Raw genomic sequence first — 14,304 nt, 5'->3', positions numbered from 1 at the left:
ATTTCACAAATCCTATTTTTAACATTTTATTGGAATTAACAAATTTGAAATTTTGTACAGCATGATTCAATTACACAACAATATCAAGCTATTGTATTATATTGAGTTACTGCTTGATAATTTGATTTCAATAACTGTATAACATTTATTTATAACTATAATATTTCAAACAATATATTGAACCAAAGAAACTAACTTTTATTCATCTGATTTATATTCTGCAGCATAAACCAAGGAGAGACCTCAAGTCCCTACCTATAAGACCTAAATCATAACAGCCCTGCTCAAACACTTGGTAGCTGCCATTCCCTATAGAATGAAGGTCAAACTTTTTAACATGGCAGTAGAGGTTTCCCATGATTTTGTCCCAGCCTACTTTTCCAACTTCAACTTTCACTGTACCCTCACTTCAGCTATTCTTGATTGTGTACCATCTCCGCAACTTGCCTTTGATGAAATAAACTCTCACCTCAACCAAACCAACAGCAAAAGTGTATAACTGTTTTATGGGTGTCATGGATTTGAATGGCTAAGAAATTATTTTAATATTGTGTTGATTAAGTACAGAGGCACCCCACCCTGTAAGAGAGGAGGTGATATTTTAGCTGAAGTGTAAGGTCTTAACCAAAGTGATTTACTGTGAAGCAACACTATACTAGGAATTAGAGTAATTGTCTCCAAATTGGCATGTGCACACCCCAGGGAACACAAGAGATGACCTACTGAGATGAAGAAAAAATATATGTTTATATCTATTTGATATCAGCCTTATATATATTTTTGAACATGTGTTATCTGTTAACTATTGATACAGAACTATATGTAATTTATAAAAATACACATACTGGGGGAATATTTAATTTTTTAAATTATTGGAATGCATTATTTTAAAAGTTTGGAGACCAAAGCAAGGACTTTGGAATCCCACTGAAATAGTTTCTTATCCCAGTTCTAACACTTAGAAGTTGTGTGACTTTAGAAAGTTATCTTAACTGAAACCACAATTTTCTCAAGTATGTAATGAAAAGTGTTCATACTGTAGGACTATTGTGAATATTAAAGGGGACTTTTTTTAAAGGTATTAGCCCAATCTTTAACCAATATATATTAAGAACTTGATAAATGTAAAGCATTATTATAACATTATTATTAATCATTACATTCAATACTTGCTATTGCCTAAAGAAAAAACATGCTTGTTAAAGAACTCTAGATGACAAGAAAAGTCACTAGTTTCTCAGCCTTAAAAAGAGCCCATCCTTGTGCCCTGTTGGTGGGACTATAAGATGGTATAACTGTTAAGGAAAACAGTATGGAAGTTCCTGAAAAAACTAAAAATAGAACTACTATGTGATCCAGCAATCCCACTTGTGGGTATACATCCAAAAGAATTGAAAGCAGGGTCTTGAAGGGACATCCTTCACACACCCATTTTCATAGCAGCACTATTTTCAACAGCCAAAGGTGGAAGCAACCCAATGTCCATTGACAGATGAATAAAAAAAATGTGGTAAATACATACAATAGCATGTTATTCAGCCTTTAAAAGGAAGGAAATCCTGTCACACACTTTAACATGGATGAATATTGAGGACACTATGCTAAGTGAGATAATCAATCACAAAAAGACAAACATTGAGTAGTTCCACTTATATGAGGTAACAAAAGTAGTCAGATTCACGGAAACAGAAAGTAGAGTGGTGGTTACCAGGGGCTGGAGGGAAGGGCAAAAGGGAAATTGTTGTTTATTGGGTCTAGAGTTTCAGTTTTACAAGATGAAAAAGTTCTGGAGATCTGTTGCACAACAATGTACATATACTATTGCACCATACACTTATACATGTAAAAATGGAAAATATATATTATGTGTTTTTTACCACAATTTAAAAAAATAATTATAATTTTTTTAAAAAAGAGTTCCCAGTATGGCTATAAAACTAGTTCTGTGGTGGTAAATAAGTAGTTCCCATCTGTGGTATTGGGCTGGGAGGTGATTTTCATTTATTCCATTAATATTGAGCACCAGTGAGGTATTACACATTGCACACTCCCTTCCTTCAAAACAGGTTTTGGAAAAATTACCAAATTATCAAGCAATAGACATACTGCATGGTATGGTGTGGTAAGAATATGGTCGGTCAATTCAAGAGATATTAAGTTGGTAGAATCAACAATACACTGTCAAGTACTGACTATAAGGAGGGAAGAAAAGGGAGAAATCAAGCATATCAGACAGATTTTTCACTTGGATAGGTAAGCAAATTGTGTTGCCATCCATGGAAAAAAATTTTTTTAAGAATTTTCTTTTTTGAAAGAGGCCAGCTTGGAGGACCTAGGATGGGGGAATGGAGAGAAGAGAAATTCATTTTTGAATTTGTTTAATTTTAGGTGCTTTGGAATATCTTGATGGAAACATCTAGTAGAAAACCTAAAACACAGATCTGAACCCCAGAAAATGTGCAGTAAGTCCCCAGAACAGAGACACAACTGAAGCCATGGACATGAGTATCATTACTCAGGAGAAAGGAAGAGTGAGAAAAGGAATTCAAGACATACCTTAGTGAAATTATTTACTTTCAAGGATGCCTGAGTAAACAATCCATAAAATCTGGAAAACAGGTTTGCCTTAGATTTTAACAGAGCTAACACACTATCTATAATGTCTGGTGGAAAGAGTGAAATGAAGAAATGACACCTAGCTAAGGTTGCTCTTTAGGTACAAAGACAAAGGACAAATATTTTCAATTGCATACAAACCTTAAAGAATAGAACAGAGGAACTCTTCTATAGGAAAAAAAAAAAAAGATGATGAGGAATCACAGTTAATCAACTGATGAATCAAAGAATTTAGAAGTAAAGAAAACCAGGTAAAAGAATGGATGATAAGCATTTAAGTACAGCAAAGGAAAATATCAATAATTGTAAGAAGCAAATTACGTACTATAACAAATATAAAAAACCTTGAGAGTAAAAGCAATTAGATAATATAACTGATATAATAAAATCAGATATATAACAATTATAATATAATCAATGTAATCGATTATACACAGGGAGGTAGTAATAAGGAGGTGAGAAGTGAAAATATATTTGTCTCTTACCTACCATTGGAGAAAGTCAATTATATGGTATAAAACTGAAGTCTATAGTTAAAAAATAAATGTAATTCACTCTCAATGTTTTTCTTAATCTTTTCTATTAATTTTACAAATAAATACCTCTGTGAAGAAGCCTTTATTAGCAATTTTTTGAATTTTGTGTATTTCTTTTTCTTTTGTTGTATTTTGGTAATATTATATTTTATTCTTCTTATTTAAATTAGCATATAATTATCATACTAGTTTCAGAAAATTATTTTTCCTGGTCCATATACAGTATCACTATCAATCAATATGTCTCATCTTCTTTTGGCATATATGTTTAGAGGGACATCTATAATCATGTTCAAAATTAGCTAATGGTGGTTATATCTGGGCAGGAGATTAGCATGAATTTTTAGCATTTTTTTCCTTTTCCCTTAGATTTTTGAAATAATGAGAATGTATCACTTTTAAGAAGACAAAGTCATTTTTATTTTCTAAAAATGGAGTAGGCAGAATAAATATGTGAAAAACACATTAATACATATATATATATATGTATCTTGTATTTTAACTCTGTTACAGTGTGATTTTTACTTCAGAACACAAATTATAATTACATCATGGTGTTCTTGCTTTGTTAATACTTAGAACATCTTCTGTTTTTTATAGTATTTACTATGTGCCAGGCATATGCTATATATGCTCTATGTTTAGGAAGTATGAATTATGATTATTAATTCTTATCCCAAACTAATTAGGCAAGTAATATTATGTAAATTTACAAAGAAGAAACTGTGTCTCTAGTTAAGAAACTTCCCCTAATTAACAGGTTCAATAAATGTCAAATCCAGGATTTAAATCTTGCTCTAAAATCTATACCCTGCCCACTATAACATGTTTCCTGCCATCCATGTTATCTTGTTATCCCAGGACTATGAAAATAAACGTAACCTAAAACACATTAGATTCACTTTAATTTTCCCAGTTAGATATAAAAAGTCTTGGCAAGTACAACAGCTATTAGTGAAAGGTCTTTATGATCTTGACATGGAGATGGAAACTTTGGAAGTTCTGTTGCCACATCCCTGAATTTCCTTCCTCATCTTTCCTTTATCCTACGCAAAAAGTCTAGAGTTAAAATCTTGACAAGCAGAATCTCCGCTGGCTCAGGAGGTTTCTAGAGGGAATATATATGAGTGCCGAGTCTTGCCCCTCACCTCCACTATAGTTATTAGCAAGACAAGGAAGAACCAATGGAAAAGTCAAGGGCTGGTATCTTCGGAAGTAAGTGTGGGATAGTCCTCATATACTAAGAGGGTCTGATTTCCTCCTAAAATTCAGGGGAGGGCTTCCCTGGTGGCGCAGTGGTTGAGAGTCCGCCTGCCGATGCAGGGGCTACGGGTTCGTGCCCCGGTCCGGGAGGATTCTGCCTGCCGCGGAGCGGCTGGGCCTGTGGGCTGTGGCCGCTGAGCCTGCGTGTCCAGAGCCTGTGCTCCGCAACGGGAGAGGCCACAACAGTGAGAGGCCCGGGTACCGGAAAAAAAAAAAAATTCAGGGGGGTTATCTCTACAAGTCCTTTGCCCCTTAATCCTCACGGCCAACTGGCCTCTAGTAAAGGTACCCACATTCCCTGAGAGCCTTAAGGAGGCGCTGTGCTAGGGACTTGACATGGATGACTTATCCCTCCCAACAAACCACAAGGAACCACTTAAGTCAGCTTATAAACCACAATGCTGAGAATCATACTTGGGATCTCTTTAACCCTCCCCCCACCAGAGACCTATGGTAGAGAGTGTCCCAAAATACTTAAATGAAAACAAATGCATTGGTCATCAATAGCAATTCCCACTAGTATGGAAGTATTAAGAGATAAGCAAAAAATTGCTCATATCTCAGTGACTACTATTATGATTTGTCTCTGTGTCAGAGTTACAAAGTATCATCATGTATAGCTGGCATGTCCCTCAGCTTTGTTTTCTATAATTTCTATAGCAAATTCCAGATCAAGGCCCAATACATATGATGTGTGCCTCAGGCATGGGGTTAGGCCAAGTGGAAATGTATACAGACTCCTTATGTACTATTTCCTTCACTCTGACGTGGTATAAAAATTAACAAAAAACCATAGAGAACTAAAAAAACAGTAACTGGTTATGAACCCGTCCATGAATATTCATTCTAATCACTGTACAATAATCAATTAGTAGTATACACAGCAAGAAAATACGAAATTTGAGGCTACAGATTGCAGAACTGAATAAATCATCATTTTGAAATGACATAACTAGAGATAATGCATTTTCTTTTCTGGATGAAAGATTCATTTATGTTTCCTAGTGGAATAAATAAAGGGGAAAAATACACATGAATGGTAAAAAAAAAATTAAGCCAAAGTGTCTGTTCCTACAAATACAGGTCAAGAAAAGCATTGCTCACATTATTTGATTTTACAGTTTGGATATTCATTACCTTGTTTTCTTAAGACTGAAAAAAAAAAATGTGAGTTTACTGAATTTCCTAATGTTTTGTACAATGCAGTCGACTTTTTAAAAAATACACGTTAGGGGCTTCCCTGGTGGCGCAGTGGTTGGGAGTCCGCCTGCTGATGCAGGGGACACGGGTTCGTGCCCCGGTCCGGGAAGATCCCACATGCTGCGGAGCGGCTGGGCCCGTGAGCCATGGCCGCTGAGCCTGCGCTCCGGAGCCTGTGCTCCGCAACGAGAGAGGCCACAGCAGTGCAAGGCCCGCGTACCGCAAAAACAACAACAAAAAAAAAAACGACGTTAACACATTAACAATATTACTAACGAAAAGTTGTAATGAAATTTCTGGTTCTTTTCTAAGTTTACCTTTCCTAATATCAAGTGGTAGAATGTGCTCTGGTGCTTTACATTTTAAATGTGATGTTTCAACTAATGTTGCCAGAAACAAAATGTCAATGAGGATGCAAAGCTTCTAAAAACAAACTAAACTAGAACTATCAAAGACATAAAATAGAGTAACCATAGTCATGCTAATTTTAAACGGTCACTGATTAAACATTTTTTTCCTAATCAATGTCAGGCATTTGCTATATCTTTTTCAGAACTGTTTTTAAGTTATTCATAATTTCATACTTCTAAATTTCTCACACCTTTAATGAAGGAACATAAAAATAATAGTGGTAGCGTGGAAAAGAACTTAGATGCAATGCTCAGCAAACCTTACATGTGTGTGTGTACGCGCGCACGTGCACACACACATTCCCACTCCAGACCTAAAATGGCTGAGTTGCAGGATATTGTTGCTTGGTGACCAAACAGTATCTCCTCAGCCACACAGTAATCTAAACAGTGACAGATATGTCTCCTCAGTTTTAGGCATGGCCAGGACAAATATTAAAGGGCATGTTTATCTTCTCCAATCTTCCACATTTTTAAGTCAGTTGTCACTTGCTTGATTTTATCATCAGTTATATCTAGGCTTCAGGGGGGAAAGTATTTGCAAACCTACATATGTTATTTTGGAAAAACAAGAGGTAGAACCAAGCTTCTTTCAGACTGAAAGATAGTCCTGTTTCAGTTAAGTCTGTGTGGTGTCTGCTCTCTTCTAGTCCGACCTCCCAGTTGCTATCAGTCTCCCTTTCTTTCATTAAACACAAGAAGTTAATTAGCCCCAGCCTGTCCTCTCCCCTTCTCTCTTTCCCTTTTTGCAGTAGTAATGATGTCTAATTACCGGCAACTGTGGGTTACTGAAACACCAGGCGCAAATCTCTCTCAATGACAGCAAAGCCAGCCATGAACCTTCAAGCCTCAAAAAGCTAGCATGATTCTTAGTCTACTTGAAAATACCATTCAAATACAGTACTTTCTTTCAACCGATATATGCCTTTGAATGAAAAGAAAAAGATATTATTTGTCTTTCTGGTGACTACACTCCTGTTATCATAAAGAAAAAACATATTTTTAAGGAAAAATATTTTGAGATGTGGGGAAACACATGATAAAAGGGGATCTTTATTTTTTAACTCATTGAAATGATGATTGGCTGCCTCTCAGAGAAGGAGGAGCCTATAATTCTATGTCAGGAGCAGCATAAAAATTTCATAAACAGCAATAGGAGAGTTCATGAATTAAAAACATCTGCAACATTTCCAAACGGGTCTGAATGAAGATCAGAGCTCTTAAATACTACACGGGAAACCATTATCCAAGAACATCACCTGAAGGGTTACATTTTCTCCCCTAACTATATGGAATCCTTACTGAAAAGAGACACACGTGTTACTTTATTATTAACCCTGGAGTTGTTACTCTATATTAGATGTCTTAGCAGCAGTTCTTTAACAACTCTGCATTAATTTTTCAATGAAAATATGGTATCTGAGCATGTGAATGCTGGTTTGAATTACTGGCATCCATGTTTATCTTAGCGCCTCTACAACCATTACAGAATTTACGTTAGAATTTTGAATTAATGTTTTAAAAAGGCACACCTGTTTATACATTCAGTGGCTGTAACAAAATCCATGCAAGTATAAACTCACTGGTGCAATACACAAGTGAAGCTATCTGACACGTAAACAGAGGTGCCTAAGCATAACATAAAAAAATGAAAAGCAAACTCCCAAGCTAGCAATTTAAAAAGAAAAGACACAGAATTATTAAATAATATTCAGGTAAATATATCTTAAATGATTATTATATTCATCAATTAGCCCCGTATTGCCCAAAGGAAAATATATCCACATGCTGTGAATTCTAATTTACTTTGTCTAACAGTGAGTTATTTTTTTAAATCAGGTTCTTCATGTTACTCCCAATGCAAATGAATCAAAGCACTTCATTCTCTGTGACAGACTTCTGGCTCATCCAGATGTAAATAAACCTCAGTTCATCCGTGCTCATTACTTAGTAAAGCAATCTCACCATTGTCTTTAGCAATGCCACATGTTAAAAGAGAAGGCTGCATTTATAGATCGACCTTCTAGAAACCTTCCAACAATGGTACATTTTTTTAAAAAACATCAGAACTTTTATGTGTGTTTCCATTTCACCTTTATTTCCATGTCCCATTTTCCATATAAATTTCGAGAGAAATACACTCCCTTCAAACAACTACCTCTAATTAATCTCAAGAAACCATAAACTGCTTTCCAAACATAAAAGAGTCCTCCAAATAATCCTTTGAAAAACCTTTCATGCACATATTTCCAATTGAATATACCTCCGTTTGATAGAGAAGAATAGCTTTCAAGGCATCTCGTTTCTAGCATCCTCCAGGAATACTGCACGAGAAACAGTGGCCAGTAAGGAAGGGAGGAAAAGGAGCAAATGCTCAAGAAACCCGAAAGCGAGGCAAAAATGTACAGGATGCCAGATACCCTCCCCCACCCCTACTCCAGACGAGTACCCACCTAGCATGATGAAGAAAGAGGTCTTACGGATCTGATCTGCAATCCTACTTGTAGCCCACAATTCCCATCTCCTTAAAAAGGAAATTGACGCTGCCGCCGCTCCCCAGCCTCACAGGCTCCTGCCTAGTAGGCTGAGGTATACTGAGCTCTCAATGCCAGCGCCTGGGCTTAGAGCTTTGTGGCCATGAGACTAGAGCCATCCCAGAATAAGGAACAAATACGTACACCACTTGACTGCGCCCAAACCCATCTCGCTTTGTTGTTCATCATGTAGCTGCGGCTTTATTTGTGAAAGGGGGAAGTGAGGAAGGGAATGGGGGAAATAGGAGGAGGAATCTCCAGGACCTTATCTACAATCTAAATAGTCGTGGTAAGATCTCCGGGAGTGATAAAGGCGATCGGACAGCCCGGTGTCTCCCAATAGCGGCGGTCTAACAATAAAACCTGATAGTGTCCGGGGGAAAACCCCACATCCACGACCAGCGCCACGTTTGGGCTTTGTGCCAATAAGGAGACACTGTAGACTATCGATCAGAATCGTCTATTATCAGAGCGTGCGTCTGGGGTTCCAGCGTGGCCTTTATGAGCGGTGGCGAAGGCGGGACACGCGCCAGGCGCCCAGCGAAGGACGTGGGACAATGGCCCAGCCCGAGGACGCGGGACGCCGCCCGACCAGGGGATGGAAGCTCCAGCAGCGGGTCCGGGAGCCCGGAGGCCAGGAGGGCTGCGCGCTCTGAAGGTGCGCTGCCGCTTTAAAATAAAGGACCACAAAGACTCCACGTTGGGGGAAACGCGCCTGGCTCACGCGACTGGGGACGACTTGGGGAGGGGGTTGAGAAGGGTAGGGGCAAACGAGCCAACGGTGGCTCACGGCTCCCCCTTTCTCCTCCCCCCCCCCCCCCCCCCAGCGCCGGGCTGCTCGGGCAGACGAATAACAGAGGAAGGCGAGTCACTCACCGTGGTCTTGACCGGCACGTAGAGCACTTGCTTTGCGCCGCCGCCCCCGCGGACCTCGTCCGGCTGGCCCAGCTGGAAACCCTTCGATTTGACCCAGAATTTAAATTTGGCGTTGTCCGTGGAGCTCGACTCGCAGCCGTTGAGGAGCTGGACGATCCGCTCGTATTTTTTACGGGTCACCGTCTTGGTCTTGCCTGAGTCCCCGTAAGTCCTGAGGCACCAGTCCTGGAACTGGCGGTACATGTCGCGCTCACTCTCCATGTTCCCTGCTCCCGGCCGCCGGCCGGATGCTCCCAGCGCACTTCGCACCTGTTCACCCCGGGCTCATGAAAAATGCAGCTCCCGCCACGATGTAGGGACGCGAGGTCCCGGCCGCCGCCAGAGCCTGCCTCGGGTGTGGGGGGGTGGGGAATGGGGAGTGGGGAGGAGGGTCGGTTGGGCACCAGCGATCAATGCCCTGTGCTACCAAGTCTCTGGTTCGTTCGTAATTGCGACGGATGTCTTGGACGCTTTTCTCGTCTTCTTAGTGATGGGTCTCTTTAATACTGTAGGAGTAGGACCATCCTAACAGCATCTGGCCCGGAGGAGCTGGGTTTTGAATAATTAAAATCCCATTCCTTGGTTTATCAAAAACCCACTATTGACTTGAGGTGGTCCCTCGACGCCTCGCCCGGGGCTGTGTCCGGGGCAGGCAGGTGGAGCGCAGCGCCGCCTCCCCGCGCGAGCCCCAGAAGCTTCCCCAGCCTCCGGCCCCACGGTCCAGGAGAGAGGGCTGCGCCTCTCTCAAAAGCAGCTGCCCGGCCGAGCGCCTGAGAGCGCGCTCCAGGGTCCTGTTCCGCTTCGGCCTTTCCCTGCGTGGGGCGTTCAGGGACTAGAAAGAGAGAAAGTTCTTACCTGTCATGATGTTAAACCTATCAAATCCTGCTACACAGGAAATTTTTTAAGGTATTTTTAAAGCGGCATACAATGTCATTTCTTCAGATGCATTTAGGCTAAATTCCAGTCCCGGAGGTAGGTTCCAGGAGTTAAGTCCCAGAATTAGCAAAGCATTCACGAAGATTTGGCCATAGTTCTATAGGATAGCCTGTGGTACCCCAAACAGATATCCGTTCCAGGGGGATGTGGGTAAACGAAGGCAGGCCGCTGGCGGCGGGTCTCCCGGATAATGATGGGGTCCCCAGACAGGACTCTGGTCTCTGGCGAACTGGGTACAAGGCATAGAAGTAAGTTTATGATACAGATGCTTAAAACCCTTTGCATGAAATTAGAATATAGCGAGGTATCATTTTCCCATTGCTTGGTTACAGTTTGCAGTTCACACGGGAGGTTTCGGATGTCTATTTTCCCCCTGCCACGTCATGGACACCCCCTCCACACCTCAGAGTGGCCAAATATGAGTTCCTCCGGACGATTTCTCAAGCAAATGAAATCAGCGGTTCCTCCATTCAGGATTTCCATCCGTTTGTTACAGAGCTTGGAATAGGAGAGTTCCCATCCTCCTCGCGCTGCGATTGCGGCCGCTCCTCTTTATTCTACTCTCTGCGGAGGCCCGCGCCCGTCCCGGGAGGCGGCTCTGCCAGCAAGGCGGCCCGACCAGCGCTCAGCGCCGGGTCCGCGTCCTAGCCCACCTTCGCCCCTCGTCGTGGTCTCCAAGACGAAAGCCCCGACTGGGAACGCGGAGTGTTTGTACCCAGTGCGCCGCAGCTGGTCCCGGCACTTGCAAAATGGTCAGTGGCTCCTGCTCGGCCAGGCTTAGTGTGTGCGTGTGTGTGAGCCAGGGAGCGAGGGCGTGCGGTGTGCAGGGGGTGCGCCGTGTGTGAGCGCGTCTCCGGGAAGGTCTCGCGGCGGCTGGAGCCGGGACTGACAGCCCAGGCGGAGCGCGAGCAGCTCCACACACTAAACCTCTCGCCTCTCCCCTCACCCCCACCCCTCCCACTCCCCTCTCCTCCCGCCCCCCCTTCCCCGGCCCCTTCCAAGCTCTCTGATTGGCCAATGGGACAAAAGTTTCTGTGGAGACGGCTGGGCGCTGACGTCACGGACAGAATTGTCCCATTTAGGGATCCCGGGGGCAGTGCGCATGCTGCAGGCTGCAGGTTAGAGGCAGGAGGAGGTAGCAGCGGGCCCGGCGGCAGCCAGGTGGCGGAAAGGAGCACTCAGCATCCAGGTGGGGGGACGACTCCAGCAGGGTTTCCATGGAGATTCCTCTGGGTCTAGCCTAAAAACAGCAGATCAGCTGACACCATTAGCTCAGGACCTAATTACTGCTTATTGGAGCAACAAATGAGGGAGAGGGCCAGCTGCAAAGGAAGAGTTTTTATCCACCCCCCCTCCCCATCTCCTCCTCTCTCCCCTCTCTGGGGGGTTCTAGAGTCCCGGGTGAATTCTCATTAACTTGCAAGATTGCTGCATCGACAGCTCCTCCTCTAGAGGCTACCTTGACTGCTTTTATTCTTTTTATTCCCTTCTTTTGTATCAAAAAGAAAATGCTAAAATAAATCAGTTGTCCTGAGTCCTTGAATTATTTTTGCCCAATAAATATTAGACCGGTAGAGCTCAGAGAATCCACCGGCCAACAGAAGTCACAAGTGGATCACATATAAGGGAAGGATCACTTTCAGTTTATTGAATTGGGTATTTATCTTTAGGCTTTTCACATTAAAATTTTTTTTTTCAATATCTTAAATAAATATTTGGAACAAGCAATTGGACAGAATAGTATTTTCCATCACCCTTCTAAATGCGTACCTCACAGGAACAACTCTCTTAAAAGTTTCCCTGGTGATATCAGAGACGGAGGATGATTCCAAGTCAAGAGATCTAGATTTTCTGGTATATTGGTCATAGGTTTCCTAGGAGATTCTGGAAGTATAGTTGGTCACAGGGTGGTCATTCATTCAAGATTAAGCTGGTTCTATAGAGTTTACTTTCTCTTACGGTTATAGCTGAATTCGCAATTTTAGAATGCGTTTTGGTAGCTCTTTCATTTGAAAAGTCACCCCACCTGCTCTAAGCCTCATTCAAGTACCTTCAGAACCAGAAAGACTTCCTTTCTTGACTTACTCAAGTTAAAGTAATCTGCCTCTCTAAACTCCTCTGGATAGAGTCTTTCAAACATTTTTTTAACCTTGTCTCATAGTAAGACATATTTTACTTTGGCATAGAGTGCATACATACATCTGTCCTCCAAAAATTTTATGCAATAAGTATTTTTTTATTACATGCAATACACACTATTTGCCATTTTCTCCTATTTATTTTATTTGGTAAAGTATTGTCCTAACTCAATAAATTTATCTTATGATCCAGCAAAGGATGACTGGCAACTATAGTTTGGAAAACATGGTTTTAGATCACAAGAACTGCACTGCTCCTCGTACTATATATTTTCATGTAAGTATGTTTCATTATTCAAATAGAATCTTGCTTGGAAGACTCTTGAGAGGTTGCATTTTCTTGTTTTCCAAGTAACTCCAACACAATGAACAATGCACACAGTAAGTACTTAATAAATATATACTGAGTTAGTTAATTACTAAAGGAAGGAAAAATGAGGAAGGGAAGGAAGGAAGAAGCAGGCAGGCATAATTCTTGGCCATTCCTGTTGCCTTTTGCTGGGTGGTGTTTGGACGAAGTTGGGCCCCACTTAAGGAAATCATAGGGACTGACCACATACACGTGTTCATTCTATTTATGATTATACTTGACACACCAGTGTATGGAAATTAGAACCCTTGAGACATAAAGGATTCACAGAATACAAACAAATATGTCATCAACCCGTAGTCATATTAACTAGATTTTGTATGTAAGCAAAAAGAAAAAAAAACACTACAGAATTGAAAGAGATCATGTAAGACACATTCTTTTTCGAAGGAAGAGGTAAATTTTAACTATTGAAAGAGTATTCACATTGGACTAAAGGAAAAGAGAGTTCTAGGACTTTGAGAGCCAAGTTTCTCAGAGCCCTGTGGATCCTCTGGTCTCCAGTGTGCTCTGTCCTGTACTTGTCCTCATTATTAGTTGGGGGGCTGGGTCAACATCTTTTACCATATCTTATCTACATAAAAGCATAAGCACTTGAAATATCTAAAATCTGCTTCAGCAACTCACTCTGGATTCATTTCTCTCCTTTACTTTTAACTTCTCTAGAAGTTCTTCCCAGCTCCACCTAGAGGGTCATACTGAGCCTTTCCTTCAGCTAAATTATTCATTGAACAGGCTGCCTGGAATTTAATTGGCATTTCCCCCAAGTCACTTTCTTCAGAATTGATTCTCTACAGAGCATCTCTCTCCAAAAAAGTGACTCTTCACCCCTATATCTGAACACCAATCACTAAGCCCTGGCCCAGGGTTCTGCATGCCATTTATAGGGAGAGGAAGTCAGAAATTATTATATCAGAATTGTAATATATAGTAAAATATATATTATATTTTAATGAAGGATAATCCAAATTTTGAAATACAATCAACATGATTTTATTATGAAAGTAAAATTTCTTCCAACCTCATGGTCAGTTTGCATATGACATTTAAAAACATCTGGAAAATCTTGCATTTTAATATCCCTCACAAATAGTCATGCAACACTACATATTCATCAGCAAAATGTTACAGTGCAAACAACAGATAATCCGTAATCATAAAATAAAGATTCAAAGAATAAACAAGCCTTCATTCATCCATCCATATAATTATACTTTCATTCAACAAATATTTACTGAGCACCAACTTCTCTGATAGACCCTAGAGTTAAAGTAGTCAACAAGACTGATGTATATATATGGCCATCATCTAATGGAACTTAAATTTTTTAAGGAAAACATAATAAGCAAAGAAATAAATAATTAGCCCTTGAGGTAAGTGCCAGGA

At 40.9% G+C, this 14,304-nt stretch overlaps 1 protein-coding gene across 5 annotated transcripts in view; it reads right to left on the bottom strand.

Annotated features, from left to right (window-relative positions):
* Positions 1-9,696, bottom strand: part of NOL4 (nucleolar protein 4) — a gene marked incomplete at its 5' end in the record, with an annotated part of 393,000 nt that extends 383,304 nt beyond the window's left edge. For all 5 annotated transcript variants that reach the window (XM_079942558.1, XM_079942556.1, XM_079942557.1 and 2 more), the window contains one exon: positions 9,436-9,696. In XM_079942558.1, coding sequence (XP_079798684.1) covers positions 9,436-9,696 — 261 coding nt within the window. The remainder of the gene's footprint in view (positions 1-9,435) is intronic.
* Between the last annotated feature and the right edge of the window lie 4,608 nt (positions 9,697-14,304).

The sequence above is a fragment of the Stenella coeruleoalba genome (assembly GCF_951394435.1).
Source record: "Stenella coeruleoalba genome assembly, chromosome: 14".
Lineage (NCBI taxonomy): Eukaryota > Metazoa > Chordata > Mammalia > Artiodactyla > Delphinidae > Stenella > Stenella coeruleoalba.
Note: the sequence above shows the minus strand (reverse complement) of the source record. Positions and strands in the feature narration are given on the sequence as shown.